The 22,634-nt window shown below is 46.8% G+C and overlaps 1 protein-coding gene across 2 annotated transcripts in view; it reads left to right on the top strand.

The window, feature by feature from the left end:
• LAMA1 (laminin subunit alpha 1) overlaps positions 1 to 3,012 on the top strand; it is a 306,682-nt gene extending 303,670 nt beyond the window's left edge. For both annotated transcript variants that reach the window (XM_075314522.1, XM_075314523.1), the window contains exon 63: positions 1,748 to 3,012. In XM_075314522.1, the coding sequence (XP_075170637.1) occupies positions 1,748 to 1,908 (161 nt within the window). In that variant the 3' untranslated portion in view covers positions 1,909 to 3,012. The remainder of the gene's footprint in view (positions 1 to 1,747) is intronic.
• Positions 3,013 to 22,634: the final 19,622 nt, after the last annotated feature.

Here is a 22,634-nt window from a genome sequence, read left to right as displayed (position 1 = left end):
AAACATCAAATCTGATTTGATGTTTTGTCTTTCCTGACGGTCCTGAGGAAGGGGGCAGTGGCTCTGGAAACGCGTAGACCTGGATGAAATAAAGATGCATTAATCTAAACATCTGTTCCTGTGATCCTTTGGCGCAGTATCAAACACCCTTCTCTTTTGTTCTCTGTTATTCTTTTCTTTGTAGTGCTCTTACCGTTTTCGGTAAGCAGTAGAATGATATGCTTTAAGAAAAAGCTCTATCTCGGTCTTACCTATCCAAAAGACACTTTCCCAGAAGGATTTTGGTTTAATCACGTACATTTTGGCAAACTGCAGTCTAACTTTTATATGTCTGTATGTAGCAGTGGGCCCTCCTGGGTCTCCTGTCATAGTGCTTCATTTAATTCAAATGTCAACGGATATTTCTCACTGATACTCACACACCTTGAGCCTGCAGGACAGCTTGACTTTCTTTGGAACTTGATTGAGACTGCTTATTCACCATCTGCACTATGCTGCAACCTTTCATAATTTTTTCTCTGCTGTCCATCTCCAGGGAGATTAACTGAAATGCCATGGATTGTAAACTTATTGATTATGTTGTGCACTGTGGACAAAGAAACATCAAGATCTCTGGAGATGGTCTTGTAACCTTGAGATTGTTGATATTTTTCAACAATTTTGGCTCTCAAGTCTCCAGATAGTTCTCTTCTCCTCTTTCTGTTTTCCATGCTTGTGGCACACAGACACACAATGCAAAGATTGAGTCAACTTCTCCCCTCTTTATCTGGTTTCAGCTGTGATTTTCATATTGCCCACACCTGTTATTTGCCACACGTGAGTTTGAATGAGCATCACATGTTTGATGCAGAATTGTTTAGTCATGATTAAGGAAACGTAGCAACAATTTTGTTCAGCCTATTTTTGGGGTTTTGTATGAAATTATGTCTTTTTTCTATTTTTTATTTTTTTTTTTGTATTGTTCCAATACAAACAAAGGAAATAAACGTGTATACCAAACGTGTAATTGCAATATGCTTCTTGGAGTAATATTTAATTTTCTGGAATAACTTTAATGGTGCCAACACTTTTGGCTATGACTGTATGTGTGTGATGCCAGATCAAATTTTCCAGCTTCCAGTTTCTAGACTCAAAAATCCCTATATAAGGAAAAGTAATCAAGTGAAATTGAACAATATTAAGAGAGAGAAGGAATAGGGAGAAAAAAGTGCTCAGAGAAAACAATTAGTTTTACTGTATTAAGAACTTCAAATATAACCAACTCTGGCACTGTGCGGTAAAAATTTCAGTAGGAGCCACGGTGCCATAGACAATTCATCTGAACAATGGAGGCTGAATCAACATTGATCATCAAATGACTGCAAATTCTTTCACCTGCCAAATGCCTCACTTGTTACAGCCTGAGGCTGCTTAGTGACAGGTGTAATACAGACCTATGAAGAAGATGCAATGTCAGTGCCAGGAATAGCAATTGAGCACCATCATTTGCATTTGTAAAATATTTTTTTTAAACTGGTTCCATATTTCATATTTTGAAGCTGTATTTGATTTTTTTTATTGACTTTATATGATAGTTGTTTACTTCTCAGTGGATGTGCTATGTTAGTTTTTACACAATAGTGCCATTGCTCCATTACGTTAATGATGCATTAAAGACCATATGTAATAAGAGGGCATGGTGGAGGCTGGGTAATGGTCTGGAGCATAGAGGGTATTGAAGATTCATTATTTTTTTTCTCACTTGCAGCTGATGTGAAGCAGAACTGTCTAACCAGCCAGACCTCATTCCGTGGTTGCATAAAGAACATGAAATTGGTGAAGGGCGCACTGATAGAGGCCAACGACTTCAGCAAATCATTCGAAATGCGAGGCGTATTTCCTCATTCATGTCCGGGAAAAGAATTGTGAAGAAGATATATTGTCGACTAGGACCATTCTGACGATATTATCTCCTATGAAATCATGAGTATGTGCTATATGTCAGGCTAAGAGATTGCTAACTGAGACAGAAGGTTGTGCTTGACACTGAGATGCCGCAGCCACTTGGAGTACTGGCAGATCAAAATGTGATCGTATCTCACAAGCAGATACTGAAATTGGTGCTATGAAGACATTCCACAACCTCTACATCATATTTCCAACTCAGGAACAATGTTTTAGACAATTACTCAATTCTTGTGTAACTAAAATTTGTGCGCAACACAAATACCTCCAGTAGTATATTAATAGAATTAATGAGCATTTTATTACTGTGTCTGTTCATATCTTACTGCTGGATGATGCTGAATCTTGCTGTTATTTCAGTGTTAATCATAATACAACATTGCAACTCTGTCTTTTATATTTCAATAATAAGTGGCTGATTTGTTTTCATCTCATTGTGCTTTGTGTTATGGTTGGATATCATGGATTTACGAAGTATTCATTTCATTTAATTAGGACTCAAATTACATTTGCTTGTACAACTTTATTAATAATAATATTAATAATAATAATAATAATAATCTTAGAATTTTTAGAGCATCATTGACCCCATAATGCTGTACATATAAAAAGGGGTTATATACAAAATACAAATGTAAATGACAATGAACAAACTAACAACGACAGACTGATAAAGAAAGGAGAAGGCCCTGCCCTTGCGGGCTTACAGTCTACATGCATAGGATACGTACGCATAGAGATGTATAGAGAAGAATGGATGCATTCACTAGTGATGAGCTGGCACTAAAATACTTGGATGCTCAGTACTCGAATCAAGCAAATCAGACTGCATGGGTGCTCATTTTGAGTAACGAGTATAATGGAAGTCAATGGAAAACTTGAGCATTTTTCCAGCAGACCCATCCAGTAGGTCTGGGTGCCAGTAACATCACTGAAATGGATGGAAAAGGTACTCAAATGGAATGGGAACAGCATGGGAAAGATGCCTGAGCACATCTCTACCTGAGTCTGGGAGTGCTGGTAACAATGTTGTCAGAGTATTCTGCCACTTTTATGTACTCACAATAAAGCATACCAATCTGAAGATACGTAACATGGTTTTACAGGAGAAAATGTTAGGGAATATTTTCTTTAGCATAATGACATTTGTGTTTTTGCACTGTCTCATAGCTTTCAAAGGTAAAAAGCGCTGCAAAAATGCTGAAAGCATTGACATGCCCCTTCTTTCAAAATGCAGCAGTTTCAATTTTAATCATGAAAAATGGAATCATATGCATGAGATTTTTGATTTTTTTTCCAATTTGTAAGGAGTGGGACTCCTAGACTTGTAAAGCCTATGCAATAAGTGAAAGTCCTATCAAAAATTTAAAGGAGAGATTACAATACACCCTGGAATACACATAGAGGATTGCCTCAGAATTTTATTTTCCCCATTTGGAAGTAGTGGGACTCATAGATTGGTAAAGCATATGCACTATGTGCAAGGGCTTCCAAAAATTAGAATGAGTCTTTCGCGTACACCCTAGTACACAAATAGAGTAGGGCCTCAGAAAATATTTACATTTAGAAGGAGTGGGACTTCGGTGACCAAAAACAAGGAGTCCCAGAGGCCACTATTCAGGGTACAACTGTCAGAACAAGGACCTTCAGGCATCTGACTCCAATTTTCCTCCATCTAAAGTGGTCTCAGTTTCTCCTGTGCTGACTCAGGGCATCAGGCAGCCTCGACAATTCAAATAGCTTGAAGGAAGTGTTTCAAAACATTTTTTATCTCCTTGATGACCTTTACCTATGAAAAATCATAAACCATGTGGGGGAAACTTTTCCAAACCATCCTGACGAAAGAACATCACATGTCTTTTGTCCATTTATTCACACGAGGTGCATTTGCGCATTTCTTTCATTGTGTGAAATGGCGCCCCTGACGCTTCAGTTGCCACAGGGTACTGCATCTCCCTTAAGATGTAGTACTCATCCCGGGTAAGGAGAGGTTAATCGCTGGTGTTTCTCACATTTACAAACCACAAACAGTTAGGTGCCTTCCCACTGGGGGATGGCCTGGGGTAGATAGGGTGGTGGCCCGAAGCATGGGACTTTCCCGGTCACTGAGACAACCACCTTGGGAGCAGGCACCACTAGGGGCAAAGGGAAGGAGCATCTGTACACATAGTTGGCCCCGGGCACAGCTTAGGGTGAGACACACACCTGGGACCTTGGTCCAATCTTCTTTCACCTCACACTTCTGGGAGTGAAATAGGACCCGTGGCTTGGAGCATCCAGCTCAGCCCAGGTTCTCCACAGCTACATGGGATTCTAGGGTCTGCAGAGAGTGCAGGAAACACCCGCGGCGGAGGGACTCCAACCAGAAAGGACTCACAGTGGGAACACAGTGACTTCAAATTGCTCGGGATCGCTGGGGCCCATGACAGCAGTGACCGGCATCTTCTGGGTAAAACCAGGACTGTGAGTAAAGAGACCTTGAACCTGCAGAGATTGTGTCTGCCTGCCCTTGCCGCAGCGGATAATTCCCTTGGCTGCATACCGCAGTTGGCATCATGAAAACAATCCTCCACCATCATCACCCCCAACTCCTTCTTTTATTGTACACTTTGGGGCCACAAAACCAGGCAAAAGGGCCACCCGTGACATCCCCAGACCCGACATCACCAGGTCCGGTGACGAGTAAGTTAACCCCTTGCCCTGTGGGTGCTACAACTGCATCTTTATTTTTTTTTTTTCACACAAAGTTGAGCTAAATCTGAGGCTCACTCTTTGCTTAAGTTGATTCCATGGGTTTTTAGTGCTCCTGGAGCATAACAATTAATAGACGCATCTGCCTGCCAACTGAAAATGCTCCAAAACGGGTATACAGTTTATGATTTATTATTTTTCTTGTCCTCCACCATATCTACAGGTTTACCATGTGTCAATCACTTTGTAATCTTTTGAGGACCATCAGCTGCCCCTCAGTCATAAATTTTAGAGGGCTATGAAGAAGCCCTTAGTCATAAATGTTGGAGGGACATCAGGCAGCGCTCAGTCATAAACTTTTGAGGGCTATCAGGAGGCCCTCACTCAATTTGTGAAGGGTCATCAGGTGGCCCTCAGTCAGAATTTTTGCAGGGCTAGCAGGTGGCCCTCACTCATAAATTTTGGAAGGCTACCAGAAATAAAATACAATTATTTTTCAGGGCTATAATTTTTATTTTCAAAAATAAAACCATACAGTTTGCAGGTCATCCACAAGAACTAACTTCCTGTCCAGTTTGTAGGGGGCTCTCTTGAACACTCTTGAAGCCAGAGCAGTGGGAACAAGTGGTTGGTTGGATGTCATGCAATGCTGCAAGTCTGTTTCGCAGCACCACTCTTCCACATGGTCTAGTCTCAGTAGCCAAGACTCTGAACCACCTAATCCTCAACCTCACCCTCCTTTCAGCCACCATTAGGGGGTACATGAGACAAGTGATCCCATACTCGAATACTCTGGTGAGAGAATGTTTATATTTCCATTGATTGACTCTGACCTCTCACCCTGCTCATTTCAAGAGGAACATGAAGAGATTCTGTGTAGCGATGCCCAAATATTTAAGCAGTTACAGTCAGAAGAAGACAACTGCATGCAATGGCAATTAGTGTTTGAAGTAGTCAATGATGATGAGACATAGTTGCCAACAAGTGATGTTGTTAAGCCAACAAGTCATGAGGAGGACCAGAGTTCAGAAATTGTAGACGAGACAGTAGATGATGAAGTCAGTGGCCCAACTTGGCAAGGTGCCATGTAGTGCGAAAACAGTGGTGCAGAGGTGGTGAGTTCAACAGCACCACAACTGGCATGAAGAGGCAGTAGGTTGGCCAGCGGTAGAAGGCGGACAACTGTTCTCCAGAGCACCCACACACGGCAATTCCACAGACCAAGGGTTAGTAGCCTTTTTTCTGGTGTATTGCCTTGCACCCCTTCCCACTCAAAAAATGGTATACAGTTTATGGTTTCTTCTTTTTCTTTTCCTCTTCCTCCCCCACCACATAAACAGGGTTATCATTTGGCCTTCGCTCCAAATTTTTAAAGGGCCATCTGTCGGCCCTCACTCATAAATTTTGGAGAGCCAACAGGAGGCCATCACTCATACATTTTAGATGACCATCAGTCATAGATTTTGGAGGGCCCTCAGGCAGCCCTCAGTCTTTAATTTTGGAAGGGCCATCAGACGATCCTCAATCATAAATTTTGGAGGGCCAACAGGCGGCCCTCACAAATTTTGGATGCCATGAGATGTTCCTCTCTGATGATCCTCTCTCATAATGTTTAGAGGGCCATTATGTGGCCCTAATATCATTATTAGACGGCCATACCGCAGTACCAAGTCTCCCAGCCGCCAGTATTTTGCAAACGCTACATTTCCCTGATGGCATACTACGTGAGGCCGGGAATCCACCCAGATGGTGAGCAGCGATGATGCAATAATCAGCATAACTATCCAGCTTCTGTTTCTACTCAAACGCTCGCTGCTCACAATGAACCCCTTCACGACCTTGGACATATACTGTATATACATCCTAGGTTGTATCTCACTGGTAACCGTGGGCTATGACAGCGAGCCCGCAGTAAGGTAATTCCCGCACATGTCTGCTGATCGGATCAGCAGACATGTGTGGCTAACAGGCGTGGGTGAAACAGATATCCACCCATGTCTTCTTACCACTTAGATTGCATTGTCAAAATCTGACAGCACGATTTAAGTGGCCATGGTGAGGATTACATTGTTCCCTGCCACCATCAGTGGCCCCGTGACATGATTACAGGCTGCTAATGGGTTGCCAGATAAAGTGGGGTCAGCTGATGACCCCTGACACTACCATGATGTATTTCCTGTGCCAACAGCACTCACAGGAATACTGCATTTTCACTGATCAGAGATGCTACAGCATCACTCTGATCAGCACAAGCGATCAGACACTGCAGTGATATAATCCCCCAGGGAGACTAGTGAAATCAATAAAACAAAGTAAAAAAAAAAGTTGTAAAAAATATGGAAAAATTTAAATAACCTAACAACTCAAATCAGCCTCCTTTTACCCCATTGAAAATAAAACAATAAAAAGATTAAAAGAAATATACGTATTTGGTATTGTCGCGTTAAAAAATGCCCAATCTATCAAAATATAAAATCAATTCATCTGCACGGTACACGGCGTAGCGATAAAAAAAATTACAAACACGAAAATTACATGCAACATTGCATTAAAAAGTAATAACAGGTGATGAAAATGTTGCATCTACGAAAAAATTGTATAGGTAAAAATGCCAGCTCAAGAGGCAAAAAATAAGCTCTTACTGAGCCCCAGATCCTAAAAAATGAGAACGCTAGGGGTCTCGGAAAATGTTGCCAAAATTATTTTTTTGGACAAACGTCTGAATTTTTTTTTTCACCTCTTAGATAAAAGTAAAGGTATACATGTTTGGTATTGATGAACTCCTACTGACATGTGGCATCATACTGACATGTCAGTTTTACCATATAGTAAAAAGAAAGAATAAAAGACCCCCAAAACTATCGTGCAATTGCATTTTTTTTGCAATTTCACCACAATTGGAATTTTTTCCCATTTTCCACTGCATTATTTGGTAAAACTAATTGTTTCATTCAAAAAGTACAACTCATACCGCAAAAAACAAGTCCGCATATGGCAATATTGACGGATAAAAAATGTAAGACTCTTGGAAGAAGGTAAGGAAAAAATTAAAACAAAAAAATGAAAAATCGACAGGTGGAAATGGAGAAAGAAAGAAAGTACACAGGGTGCTACATGCTTGCATAGCTTGGCTGCTTGCCATGGAAATGTTGGCATTAAGGCGTGTAGACACTGAGGTTTTCTGCATCTACATGGCGGCGGCCGTCCCATGATTCTCAGTCCACTGCTGTCAATATATTTCCTAGTGTTCCATACCCTCCTTACACTACACTAGCATGTGACGTGTGCCGTAACATCACCCATGCCCTGCTCAATGCAGTTAGGTTGCAGCAGCAATATACTTATAGAAGCACTGTAAAGCAATATACCCTGTCTATATGCCTTGAATCCAAAACTATGCCTCTTCCAGCAGCTATCCCTAGTCTGGGGCCAAGTCCAGGGTCAGGTAACCAAGGTCAGAATGCATCAAGGCAGAAGGGGATAATCTGAGCAAGTAGTCTAAGGTCAATCCAAGGTCAAACAGCAAGATCAGAATATCAGAATGCAGGACTAGCAAACTACTGAGCAAAGCTACAACTGGCAGTGATCTGATCACTGCCAGCAACCTAAATAGCCAGCAAATTACCCAGGACATGTGACACCTGGAGAAAAAACCCTGTTCAGATAGGGCAGCTGGGTTGGCAATAACAACACCGACATGCCCCTCAGATTGGATAACTGAGTTGTCACTCACCACACTGATACTTTAGGCTGCCCAAGATACTATAGGGAAGATGAGCTGTCACTCACAGTGTCCATAGGTCACCGTGAGTGGTGGGAAAATGACAGTTGATACATGGAGCCTAACTGGGGAATGCTGAATGGTCACTACTAGCCTTTTTGGCACTTGGCGTTTCTGCTCCTGATTTTAATCTTGGGGGTAAAACTTTAGAAAAGGCATACAAATATATCCTTTGTTCACTGGCTGTGTAATGTTAACCCCTTGTAATATTTGAACAGCACATGGTCCATCATATGGGGCACCAAGAAACCTAATATTGGTTGGCTAACTAAGTTTTGAAAAATAACATCCTATGATCCTTTTAAGAACATATAAATTGATAACTAAGGAAATTATGCTTTCAGTGATGGCTCTAGATATACACAATTCATCAGCAAGGAGCAAAGAAGCCTATAGAATAAATGCACATCATGCGCATCTGAGCATAGGTAGTCATGGACATTTCTCCTGGATATCAAACAGCTGTTCATCTGTTAAACAATGCAGACTTCAAAAATGATTTTTATTAATCTTTACGATTTTTAGCAATCTATAAATGTGCATTTATGGACGACACACATAAATCTCATGATCTTTAGCTGCTGTAAATTATTGATGGATTTACTATGAATATTCACAAGAGAAAACTGAACAGATGCTAATCTGCCATATCACAGACCTGCATGTAAACAACATTGTTGTGTTATTTTTCTGCCTCTTGTTAGCACTTGTTGGCTGAATCAGATGGTTTAGATGTAGCTTAAACGGAATATCAGCTCTCATTGAAGACAGCAACTATGTATGTAAACTTGTTTTCAAGGCAAGAGTTGCATCGTTTGCACCGTATTCAAACAACCAGTACCTTTATCTGTACTGAGGAGTGGTAAAAAAACCCAAACAGCGCTCTCTAGATAGGTCTCTGATTTGTCAGCTATGAACTACTTTGAATGCTTAATTGGAGAAACAAACTTAGGCGGGCTTTGCACACTGCGACATCGCAAGCCGATGCTGCGATGCCGAGCGCGATAGTCCTCGCCCCCGTCGCAGCTGCGATATCGTTGTGATAGCTGCCGTAGCGAACATTATCGCTACGGCAGCTTCACATGGACTCACCCGCCCTGCGACGTCGCTCTGGCCGGTGACCCGCCTCCTTATTAGAGGGTGGGTCCTGCGGCGTCACTGCGACGTCACACGGCAGGCGGCCAATAGGAGCGGAGGGGCGGAGATGAGCGGGAGGTAAACATCCCGCCCACCTCCTTCCTTCCGCATATCCTACGGGAGCTGCGGTGATGCAAGTAGGAGATATTCCTCGCTCCTGCGACTTCACACAAAGCGATTTGTGCTGCCGCAGTAGCGAGGAACAACATCGGACCGTCGCATCAGCGTAATTATGGATTACGCCGACGCTACTCCGATGATACGATTACGACGCTTTTGCGCTCGTTAATCGTATCATCTAGGCTTTACACACTACGATGTCGCATGCGATGCCGGATGTGCGTCACTTTCAATTTGACCCCACCGACATCGCAGCTATGATGTCGCAGCGTGCAAAGTACGCCTTAGTATTCATTAGTAGTGTACAAGAACATCTTAAAGGAGTATTGTTAAGTTTGAAAGTTATAGAAGTATTCCTGTGACGCCCCTGGACTAGTCAGGTCATCACAGGGTACTGCACGCTTTTTATCTCCCAGTGCAGGACTCAACCCCCCATGGTTCTGGGTTCCCAACTTGCAGCACTGCCTCCACCAGCATCTAAAAATCCTAATCACACCTCGCACGACACCCTGTCAGGCACACCAGTGGGCTGCTAAGCTCGAATAGGGCCGCCCACCTAGGGGTCAGGCAGGGAGGTGGGAGGTGACAAGTCAGAACAGTGGTAGCCCTTGAGCAGTGAGGAACTTGAGGAAGCTGGGAGTTGCAGCTCCCAGAGGAAAACATAGATTGGGTTGCAGACGGTGGTCTGGACCCGGAAGAGTCGGAGACCCGGTCGCGGGAGATTGGGACTGGGTGCTGGCTTAGTCAAGGAGTACGGTCAGCAGCTGCAGTCCAATAGCCGGTCTGGGGCCGAAAGCACGTCGGGGTACTAGACCCTAGGTCGGGGAGAAGCTTCAAGCAACCCGGCAATTAACCTGCGGAAGACAGGAACTTTATGAACTGTTTCCACGAAGCTCAGAGATTGGGGGCACTAGCGCAACGAGGGGGATAGGGCTTTCCAAAAAAAGCAGCCCACTGAAATCCCAAGCGTGAGCTCCTGAGAGCAACCTCCTCTGCTACCCATAGTAGGGAGCAGGGCCTGGACAGCTCCAAGCTTACGGGCCACCTGAACACTTTCAAATTCTGTGCATGGAGGCAGGCTACAGACCACCAGGCAATGCTACAGGGGATGGAACCCGGACTAGCTCCTCAAGAGGGCAGCGGCACCCAGAGACTTGGTTTACCACGTTGTCAGCGTCTGCTTTCCTTCTGAGTGAGTACCTGATTAACCCCTGCTACCAGCGAGCCTGCACCCCCCCTGCAATCCATCCCACCATTCGGGGACCCGGGGCTTTGTCTACCCGTGGAGGGTAACGTCATCTGGCTGCCCCACTCCATCACCTCGGGTACTCCCAACAGCAGCGGCGGTACTCCCTATTACCGCACACCACGGATGGCGTCACAAACTAACTAACTCCACTGTAAATAACCCCCCATCACGTTTCATAGTGACCCCGAGCCCCCGGGTCAGGAGATCCTCGAGCAACGAGTAGCGACATCCGTAACCGAGCAGTTCGACCGCTGCTGGGGCGGTATTCGTCCGAAACATTCCCATCTCCGAGTTCCTAACCCAATATGTAGTAGGTGTAATAATAATAATATTTGTAAATACCTCCAAGTAGTAATGTGGTATAGTTCTCCTGATATAGCCATGTCGCTTACGTCATGTGCAGGCCATTTTAGTTTAGGTATCCATGGCTGCAACCACGAGCAACTAACTAACTAACTGTCACTATATGACCGGCTGTAAGCATGTATACCTAAGCTGCAATGCCCTGTACATGATGCAAGAGGCATGGCTATATAAGGAGAACTATACTACACTTCTAATTGGATGTACTGTATGTGCTATTATTATTATTATTATTATTATTATTATTATTATTACACCTACTACATAATAGAATAGGATCTTGGAGATAAGAATACCCCTTTAAGTCATTCCTTTCCCATCACTGTGGGTCTGACCACTAAACCCCCCACTGATCCCAAGACTTTTGTTAATATAACACAATGGTTATTGGACCCTGCTGTTCCATTCCTTTTTAATACGACCACTGGTTATAGCTGAGTGCATGGCCGGCTTTAGGCATGTGCGACTTGTGTGGTCGCACAGGGCGCCGACGGCCATGCTTCAGGGGGGCGCAGCAGAGAGGTAAGAAGTCGCAAAATTCGTGGTTCCTCCAGTCCCAGCACTGCGTTTTTACTGTAACAGCCGCCGGTTAATTACTCAGCTTTATGTAGCCCCAGGCCAGCCGGGCCCACCATCTTCACCGAGCCCCAGTCACAGCTGCAGCAGAGGGGCCCCACGCTGACGCTCCAGCCACAACTGCAGTCTGCACATGACTAAGGTGCGTGCGAAGTCCTTCTAGGGCATCACATGCAAATTAGCCATGTGGTGGGGGAGGCACTGTGAATAGAGCAGAGCAGAAAGGTGGCGCGTCATCCCGCAGCCCAATGTGATAAGGTCATCACTCTGCACCTCATCACAGTGCTGCGGGCAACGCGGAGCTGGCGAGCGTGTGGCATCTGGCAAGGAGATGTAGGCGCTCTATGAGCTGAAGATTGCCGGGGGTGGTGGGGGAGCCGCTGACTCCAGCCATGGGGGGGCGCTGACTCTTGCCGCGGGAGGTGGGGGGGCCGCTCACTCCAGCCGCGGGGGGCGAGGGGATGCTGACTCCAGCCACGGGGGGCAGAGGGTTCTGACTCTAGCTGACTCCAGCTGCGGGGGGTTCTGACTCCAGCCGCGGGGGAAATCTTACTACAGCCGCGAGGGGTGGGGGGGTGCTGACTACAACCGCGGGGAGCCGCTGACTCCAGCCGCAGGGGGCGGGGCCGCTGATTACAGCCGCGGGGGGCGGGGGGGGTGCTGACTCCAGCTGACTCCAGCCGCGGGGGGTGGGGTGTGTTGACTCCAGTTGACTCCAGCCGCGGGGGGCGCTGACGACAACCACGGGGGAGGGGCGCTGACTCCAACTGCGGGGGGTGGGGGGGCTGCTGACTACAGCCGCGGGGGGCGGGGAGGTGCTGACTGCAGCCACGGGTAGTGGGGTGGCCGCTGACTCCAGCCATGGGTGGTGGGGGGGACGCTGATTACAACCACGGGGGGCAGGGGGGGCTGTCTACAGCCGTGGGGGGCATGCTAACTACAGCCGCGGGGGGCGGGGGTGTGCCACTGACTACAACCGCGGGGTGCAGGTGGGGTGCTGTCTACAGCCGCGGGGGGCGGGTGCTGACTACAGCCGCGGGTGGTGGGGGGGGCGCTGACTCCAGCCATGGGTGGTGGGGGGGCCGCTGACTCCAGCAGCAGGTGGTTGTGGTGCACTGACTCAAGGGGCGGAGGGGGGTGCGGACTCAAGCCGAGGGGGGCGAGGGGAGTGCTGACTCCAGCCGCGGGTTGGGGGAGGCCACTGACTGAAGCCACGGGAGGCGGGGGGGCCCGCTGACTCGAGCCGCGGGTGGTGGGGGGGACACTGACTCCAGCTGTGGGTGGTGGTGTGGCACTGACTCCAGGGGCAGGGGGGTGCTGACTCAAGCTGAGGGGGGGTGAGGGGAGTGCTGACTCCAGCCGGAGGGGGTGGGGGGGACACTGACTGAAGCCACGGGAGGCGGGGGGGCACTGACTCCAGCTGCGGGTGTTGGGGGCGCCCGCTGACTGCAGCCCCTGCCTTGCTTTAGCTGGATGTGTGGAGGGCACACATCTAGCTGAAATGCATCGCTGTTCAGAGAGGACGCTGCAGGACGTGGGACTTGGGGAGGGTGAGTAAAATGTTTGTTTTTTTTCTTTTTGCCGTAGACAAATATACGAGGAGAGACCCAGGAAAGGCACATATACACAAAAAAGAGGAGACATATACCAGGAAGGGGACAAAAACCAGGATGGGGACATATTTACCAGAATGTGCCTAGGATGGGAACATATATACATCAGGAGGAGCATAGGATGGGGATATATATGCTGGGAAAGGGACAAATAAACCAGGATGGGAACATATATACCAGGAGGAGGACATATATACCAAGAAGGGAACAGAAACCAGGATGGGGACATATATACCAGAATGTGCCCAGAAGTAGGATATACATACCAGGAGGTGCCCAGGATTGGACATATATACCAGGATAGGGACAAATAAACTGGGATGGGGACATGCATACCAGGAGGGTCCCTGAATGGGGACATATATACCTGGAAGAGGACATTTATGCTAGGAAGTGAACAATAAACCAGGATAGGGACATGCATACCAGGAAGGGCCCCAGGATTTAGACATATATATACCAGGATTTGGACATATATACCAGGAGAATATTATACAGAGAGACAATGTGTGTGGGTGGATAGTATACAGAGGGGTAGTGTGTGTGGGGTGATATACAGAGGAGCATTGTGTGTGAGGATATATATAAAGAGGGGCAGCTTGTGTGGGGGATAGTGTACAAAGGGTCAGCATACATGAGGGATATTACACAAAGGGTCATTGTGTGTGTATATTATACAGAGTTGCAGTGTAGGGGATATATAGAGGGGATGTGTGTGTGAAGGATGCTACACAGAGGAGCAGTGTGTGGGATATTATACAAATGGGCAGTGTGTGTTGGTATATACAGAGGAACATTGTACGTGTAGGGACATTATACAGAGGAGCAGTGTGTGAAGGGGGATATATTGAGGAGCCGTGTTTGTGGGGAGATATTATACAGAGGAGCAGTGTGTAGGAGGATATTATACAGAGGAGCAGTGGGTGTGGGAGGATACTATATAGAGGAGCAGTGTGTGTGTGGGAGGATATACAGAGGAACAGTGTGTGTGGGGGATATTATATTGATTAACAGTTTGTGTGGGGGATTCTAAACAGAGGAGCAGTGTGTGGGGGGATATTATACAGAGGAGCAGTGTGTATGTGGGGATATTATACAGAAGACCAGTGTGTGGGGGGTATTATGCAGAGGGGAATTGTGTGTTGGGAATATTATACAGAGAAGCAGTGTGTGGGGGGATATTATACTGAGGAGCAGTGTGTGGGGGGATATTATACTGAGGAGCAGTGTGTGAGGGGGATAGTATACTGAGGTGCAGTGTGAGTGTGGGGGATAGCGTACTGAGGTGCAGTGTGTATTATACAGAGAAGCAGTGTGTGGAGGGATATACAGAGGAGCAGTGTGGGGGATAATATACAGAGGCGCAGTGTGGGGTGGATATTACACTGAAGAGCAGTGTGTTTGGGGGACATTATACAGAGGAGCAGTGTGTGTGTGTGTGTGTGAATATTATACACAGGAGCATTGTGTGGGTATATTTTACTGAGGGGCAGTGTTTGTGGGGGATATTATACATGGGGAAATGTGTGTGGGAGAGATATTATACAGAGGAGCTGTGTGTGTGTGTGTGTGTGTGTGTGATATCTTACAGAGTGGAAGTGTGTGTGGATATTATACACAGGGATATCGTGTGGGGGTACACCGAGGGGCAGTGTGTGGGGGAATATTATAAATAGGGGCAGTGTGGGAGAGAGATTATGGAAAGGGGCAGTGTAGAGAGTATATTATGGAGAGGGGAGGTGTAGGGGGTGTATTATTAATTTTCTAAGGGAAATGCTTTATTTTCTGGAACAACTTCAAAAGGTGCTAAGACCTTTGGCCATAACTGTGTGTGTGTGTGTGTATATATATACACACACACACACATTTTTCCAAGAATGGTGGTGAGTGTGGAGGGCTTAAGGGGTGGAGTCGGAGCTGGAAAAGTGTGTAATATCCATGGATACGACATAAATGGTTGAAATCGGAAGACCTCTAAAAAAACGAGATCAAATGTGGTGGATTTGAGATGCAAATTCTCCAGCACTAATTAGTAATTTATTGTACATTTGAAGAGATCAATTTTCTTAGGATATAAAAAAAAATGGCCTCCTGTCCTCGTTTGTTTCCTGGGAACCTGGGTAAAAAATCAGTAGGGGGGGCACCAAAGGTCAGTTTTGCACAGAGCGCCATTCAGGATAAGGCCGGCCCTGGCTGAGTGTTGCTGTTGGCTGGCCTTTGGCATTCTCACACGAATGAATGGAGCTGCAGTACATAAAATAGACCACCACTCCATTCACATATGGCTTTTCAGAGTCCTAGTTCTTCGGATCAGTGGGGGTCCGAGCAGTCAAACCCACATCGATTGGGAAGTTATCATCTATCCCATCAATAGGGGATAACTTCCAAACTTGAGGATACCCCTTTAAATATCCTTACACTATACTGTATTATAAAAACAGAAAACTACAATACATTATTTCAGATATTTTATCTTTTCTCATTTATACAGTACTAGCTGTAGTACCCGGATGTTGTCCGGGATAGTAACTGTCTCTTTGTCTCTCTCCCAGTCTGTCTGTCTGTCTATCTCTTTCTGTCTGTGTGTCTCTGTCTGTGTGTGTGGCTCTGTCTGTGTGTCTGTCTCTTTCCCTGTCTGTGTGTCAGTCTATATCCATGTCTGTCTGTCTATCTGTGTATATCTCTCTGTCTGTCTCAGTATCAGTCTCTCTGTCTGTCTCTCTATCTCTGTGTCTGTCTGTCTCATTCCAGGTCTGTCTCTTTTCCCCCTCTGTCTCTTTTCCCCCTCTGTCTCTTTTCCCTCTCTTTCTCTTTTCCCCCTTTGTCTATCTCTTTCCCTGTCTGTCTCTGTCTGTCTTTCTGTCTCTTTGACTATCTCTCTCTCTGTCTCTTTCCCTGTCTGTCAGTCTCTGTTTGTGCTTATGTCTCTCTGTCTCTTTCTATCTCTCTATCCGTCTCACCACCGACATCTTATTACCACACACATAAGCTTCTTATACTAACAATTTATTTTGTTCCTATAGTAACCACTCACCGCTGCTATTAATAAGCTGTAGCTCCTATCTCCATTGACATTAATGGATACACGATTTTTGGAGTGTAACTGTAAAGCGCGGGGTTAAATTTTCCTGTCAAAAAATAGTCTATGACGTTCCTTGAGTCACATGGGGTGTCTGTGCAAACGTTTGTGATTGTAAATGCGACGGTACGGATTCCTTTAGCGGACATACATACATACACACACACACATACACACACACACACACACACACACACACACACACACATAGACTCAGCTTTATATGTTAGATATTGACATGTTTTATATAATGAGAAAACTAAATTCATGCTTGGAATTGACACTTGCGTATATACAGTCTTTATGTATTTCAACATCAGCATATAATGAGACGTAAATAGTATCAATTAAGTATGGAGACTTCTCATGCAGACTCAATTATTATGTTCATCTATTCTCTGATACTGTAGTGCATATTAGGGCACATTAAAGAGTAAAGAGGGGCTCCAACCCACCAGATGAACCTTTGTTAGGCCATGTCAGTCAAAAACACACCCGTTTTTCACTGACATGTTAAATACTCATATGGCTCTCCATGTGCCGTGATTTTGGAACACGTGTGTTCTCATTGTTATCCATAATATCACACGGAAAGTAGGGACTTCTATACTCATGTGACCACGCTGCTCCTGTTCGTGGTGCTGAAGTCTCCTGCGCTTCTGTGTTATATCTCGTGGCTCTCCTGAGGCAAGGACTGAAGCAGTCTCCCATTCCTTGCCTGCCACGAGCATTCCTGCTCAGCAGCGCCGAAGGTCTGCCAGACTGCGCAGTGTGCCGGAGATACCTTCTCAGAGAGGCAGCAGAAGGGTGACACCTAGTGGTTCTCCTGTTACAAGGAGTGAAGCGGTCTCCCATTCCTGGCCTGCCGCAGACTCTCCTGCTCAGCGGCCCCGAAGGTCTGCGAGGCTGCGCAATGTGCAGAGGTTTACTGCTCAGGGAAGCAGTGAGATTCCCGTTATCTCTGCACATTGTGAGACCGAGGATCCCGCCTCTATTTCCCAGAGGCAGGAGGGTGAGCATGTGCAATGCGTGGTGGGTCCTGATTCGCTCACTGACGTCACACGGCTTGATGACAAGGCTGGTGACGTGGTGAATCCTGACTGGCCAGGCTGGGACGTCGTGGACCCTGATTGGGTCAAGTCCGTCATCTCCGCCTCGCGCCCGCCCTCGGGTGGAGCTGCACCTCCTTAAAAGCTCCCCCTGCCATCATGGCGGCGCGCGACCGTCCTTCTATGTTTGGATGTCTGGCAGCGTGCTGCCACGCCACTGCTCAGGCATTACTGTCCCTTGTGGGCTTGGCCCTTGCTGCTCCGGCAGTACCTCGTTTGCAGGTCGTGTTCCTGCCTTGCTGCTCCGGCAGTACCCCCGTCAACAGGCCGTGTTCCTGTCCCAGGTGAGCTCCTCAAGTCTCCATTGGACTCACCTGGTTATTGAAAGCACACGTGCGTGGGCACCTCTGTGCTACCCTCGTGCCATATTCTCGTGACTTCCACTGGCACACGTGCGTGGGCACCTCTGTGCTTCCCCGTGCAACAGGTACACCGAGCCGTGAGATCTGTGCCATACAACCCTCACGGGTTAGGGCAGATCGGTGTACATAGATCGTCTGTGACATTCCAGACGATCGCTAGCAGCAACCCGCTCACTCTTCACCCACCATAGCGGCGGTCCCTTACACCGCACAGTGGACCTTGACCGGCGGAAGCAGTCCATTTCCCATCTTGGCACGCTTCCCCGGGTCCCCCTCGTAACACTTCTGTCTCCAGCCGCTGCACCGCGGTGCAGTGAATATGCATGAGCATAATTAGCTGGACTGGAAACAGAAAACAGCAGCACCGAAAACAGCAGCACTGGAGACAGGTGAGTATAAAAATCATTTTATTTCACAGATATGTATTTTCTTTGGTACATGTCAAATGGATCACACCACTGTGTGGTCCGTGTGACATCACTGATGCCAGAGAAAAACGGACTTGTCTCCATGCGGAGCACACGGACACGCATGTGCACTGCACGGAAACGCGGTCAATAAGAAATCACTGATGTGTGATTGATTTCATGGGTCTGCAGATGTCCATGATTCTGGTACGTATAAATAAAAACAGTAACATATGTACCGCCCCGCAGGCTCGGCTGAGACTGCCGAGCCGCTCGGATCCATGCTCGCACTGCGGGTGGTGGCTCGAGCCTCTCACGGACCTGGGGGTCACGTCGCTCTGCAAGGGAGTTGGCGCTACACGCGGGGGGGGTTTGGGGACTTTGGATTTGAGGTGATAGTTCGTGACGCCACCCACGGGTTGTGGTGATTGTGGACACCACCGCTGCGGTGAAGGTGTAGGGGCCCCCAGGAGCGGTGTAGTAGCGCAGCTAGGTGTTGACCCCTCCGTGCCTAGGGGATGTTGGTCCCGGGGTCTGGTGGGCCGGGGCCCGGGTGCAGGGTGTAGTGTTGCGGTGCAGCGCGGCACGGTGCCTGATGGCACTGGTGTACTCACTCTGACACAAGACACTGGAGTCACTGATAAACCAAACGGAGTGATGAACGGGGCCCGCAGCCAGCTGCAGCTTTTCCCAGGTTAGGTTGGTAATGTCCGCTTTTCTCCTGCACCTCTGTATGTGAATCTTGACTCCTGTGCCTTGGCACCGTTAGTCTGCTCCCCGGCGTGTATCTGTCATAGGAGCCTGTTTGCCCGCAGACGCTGGCCCTTTGGATCTCTGGTGGTGGCACTTATCCGGAATGGTTGGGCTGTTGCCTTCAATCGGGACTTAGGTGGGAATGAACCCCTGAGGTCCAGACCGCAATCAGTTAATTTGACTATGGTGGTGGCTTCTAGCTTAGTTCGGGGTCTGAGTACCCTGCCTGGTGCTCTGGTATCCAGTTGGCTCCCCGGTTCGGTTCCGGCGGGCCACTACCCTGTCTCGGTCCCTTACGGTTCCACCGGTCGTATTCCAGGTCTCCTGCAGGCGGCCACTACTATCTGCCTCCTTGCCAATGGTGACTGGGGTCCGACCCAGCCACCAGAGTAGCCTTTGGCAGGCCTGAGCACAGGTCTGCTTCTGGACACAACCTCCCTCCTTCACTGTCAAAACCACTCTCTCAACTCACTTGGACTTGACTACAAGGTTCCCGCCTCCAGGTCTGTGAACTCCTTGGTGGGTGGAGCCAAACACCTGGCTCCACGCCCCTGGTGTGGACATCAAACCTGGAGGGGGGTGACAAGGCTTTTAGTTTGACTGCTGTTACCTAACTGGGAAGGGGGGTGTGTAGTGTTGTTGTGTCTACCTGGGATGACCTGGATAGTCCAGGGCGTCACACATACGTATCAGAATCACTGACATGTGAAGGCGGCCTTAGCCTGAGCACGGAGAAGCTAACAATGAGCAGTTATCGATCTAATATACCTGGCCTGTTCATGTGCTGGTCATTTATTTGAATGACTACCAACTGTAGTGGTTTCTCAAATGGGATGCATGGCGATCAACTGATTGCTGGGATGGTTCAATCTGAATAGTGTTTTATTGGCTTTATTGGTTTTCTAAACTCAGCTCAACCCAAAAATTGCAGTAATTTAAATTCTAATAATCCATAAAAAGAAGAAATGCCATATAATCAAAACATAGATTTTGATGAATTTTTAAGTTGGTAAAATGGTCAAATATTCGGCTTCGCGAATATTTTCCGAATAGGTTGCCACTATGCGAATATTCGATGCGCAATGTAAGTCTATGGGAAGTCCGAATAGTTCCGAATAGTTGTTATTCAGGTGTCTCATAGACTTACATTGAAAATCGAATATTCGAGAATAGTCGAATAGCGACGACCTACTTGGAAAATAGTCGCGAAGTTGAATATTTGAGGTATTCGGTCATCCCCATTGGTAAACAAAAGTCTTCAGCTTATGTCTAGATGAGCCCATAGCGCGACTACACTGTGTATTGTACAGAAACTTTATACTTTCTTTGCATTTATAGCCTCATTTACTTGCTATTGCTTAGCATAGGAAAAGAAGCTATAATCATCACATATTAAGTGTTATTTAGTAGAAAAACCCAATAGATAGTGTAATGTTCTATGTTCATAAGAGCTGAACAAGGCAGAGTCACTGCTGAGAGCAAAAATACATATTAATCCAACAATAAAATGCTAAAATGCTACAAAACCAAAGACTTTATCTATGACGTACAAAGATAAATCACATCTTCTGAGCATTTTAGGATTTTAGCATTTCTGAGCAGATAGGTGATTATGATACAGTCAGTATGGCTTCCCTATCTTTTTAAAGCAAGATAGCTTCTCTACATTAACTTAAGCTTCTCTTCAATAATCTTTAGTATTGAAGGCGAAAAGGAAAGTTCATTAAAATTGGGGCATCAAAGGCTGTGATATCACGAGGCACAGATAACATGGATTTCAGTAAATACAATCCTTAGATTACTAACTGTAACATGTCTTAAGGCTATATCCAAGTACAGTACGCCATTCAAACTAGTGTTAGTATCAGATCAGTCATCATTATTTACATCTGAATACGGTAAAGTAAACTAATGGTTAAACCTTCCATAGATTTCATTATCTGGATACATTCATCTTGCACCATTTACACATAGGATTGTGCTTTACTTCTCTCTGTGTAAGGGGTGCTTCACACATAGCGAAATCGCTACCGAAATCACTGCTATGTCACGGTTTTGGTGACGCAACAGTGACCTCATTAGCGATCTCGCTGTGTGTGACACTGAGCAGCGATCTAGCCCCTGCTGTGAGATCGCTGCTCATTACACACAGCCCTGGTTCGTTTTCTTCAAAGGCGCTCTCCCGCTGTGACGCACACATCGCTGTGTGTGACAGCGAGAGAGCGACGAAATGAAGCGAGCAGGGAGCAGGAGCCGGCATCTGGCAGCTGCGGTAAGCTGTAACCAGGGTAAACATCGGGTAACCAAGGGAAGACCTTTCCCTGGTTACCCGATATTTACCTTCGTTACCAGCCTCCGCCGCTCTCGCTGCCAGTGCCGGCTCCCTGCTCTCTGCACATGTAGCTGCAGTACACATCAGGTAATTAACCCGATGTGTACTGTAGCTAGGAGTGCAGGGAGCCAGCGCTAAGCAGTGTGCGCGGCTCCCTGCTCTCTGCACATGTAGCTGCAGTACACATCGGGTTAATTAACCCGATGTGTACTGTAGCTAGGAGAGCAAGGAGCCAGTGCTAAGCAGTATGCACGGCTCCCTGTTCTCTGCACATGTAGCGACATTATGATCGCTGCTGCGTTGCTGTGTTTGACAGCTAAGCAGCGATCATAACAGCGACTTACAAGGTCGCTGTTATGTCACAGAAAATGGTGACGTAACAGCGACGTTGCTGTCGCTATGTGTGAACCCAGCCTAAGGCCGGGGCCACACGGGGCACTAATGCGATCCTCGCATGACACTCGGCTCATGCTGGCAGCACAGCAGGAGCCGAGTGTCATGCGAGTGTCACTGTGAGTGATGTCCGATCATGCGATCGGGCCACAGCTGTGGGGGAGGAGCTGGCGCTGAGGAGGGGAGGGCCGGCTCTGAGGAGGGGAGGGCCAGCGCTGTGGAGGGGAGGGATTTATCTCCCTCTCTCCTTCGTAGCCAGCTATTGCCATTCTCGCCCTGCATTCGTGGTACACTGGTGTAATGTGAGTACAGTGCAATTTTTCTCTCGCCCCATAGACTTGAATGGGTGCGAGAGAAACCTGGATCGCATTACAGTCGCAGCATGCTGCGATTGTTTTCTTGGTCCAATTAGGACTGAGGAACTAATCGCTCATATGTGCTGACACATAGGCAAATATTGGTCCGAGTGAAATGCGATGTTTTATCGCATCCCACTTGCTCCGATTTTCACACCATGTGTCTTAGGCCTAACTTAAAGTGCAACTGTCAAAGTGGATGTCACCAGATTTCACAACACAAATGTATTATTAAATAGCTATCTCAGACCTGACATTTTTTGCATTTATTTGTGGAAATATCAGAAAATTGGCAAAAATTTTGAAAATTGTATTTAAAATGTCACATTTTTATGCCCTTAAACCAGAGAGTTATCTCACACAAAATAG

This window comes from Anomaloglossus baeobatrachus, chromosome 6 (genome assembly GCF_048569485.1).
Source record: "Anomaloglossus baeobatrachus isolate aAnoBae1 chromosome 6, aAnoBae1.hap1, whole genome shotgun sequence".
NCBI lineage: Eukaryota > Metazoa > Chordata > Amphibia > Anura > Aromobatidae > Anomaloglossus > Anomaloglossus baeobatrachus.
This window is presented reverse-complemented; position numbering and strand designations above follow the sequence as displayed.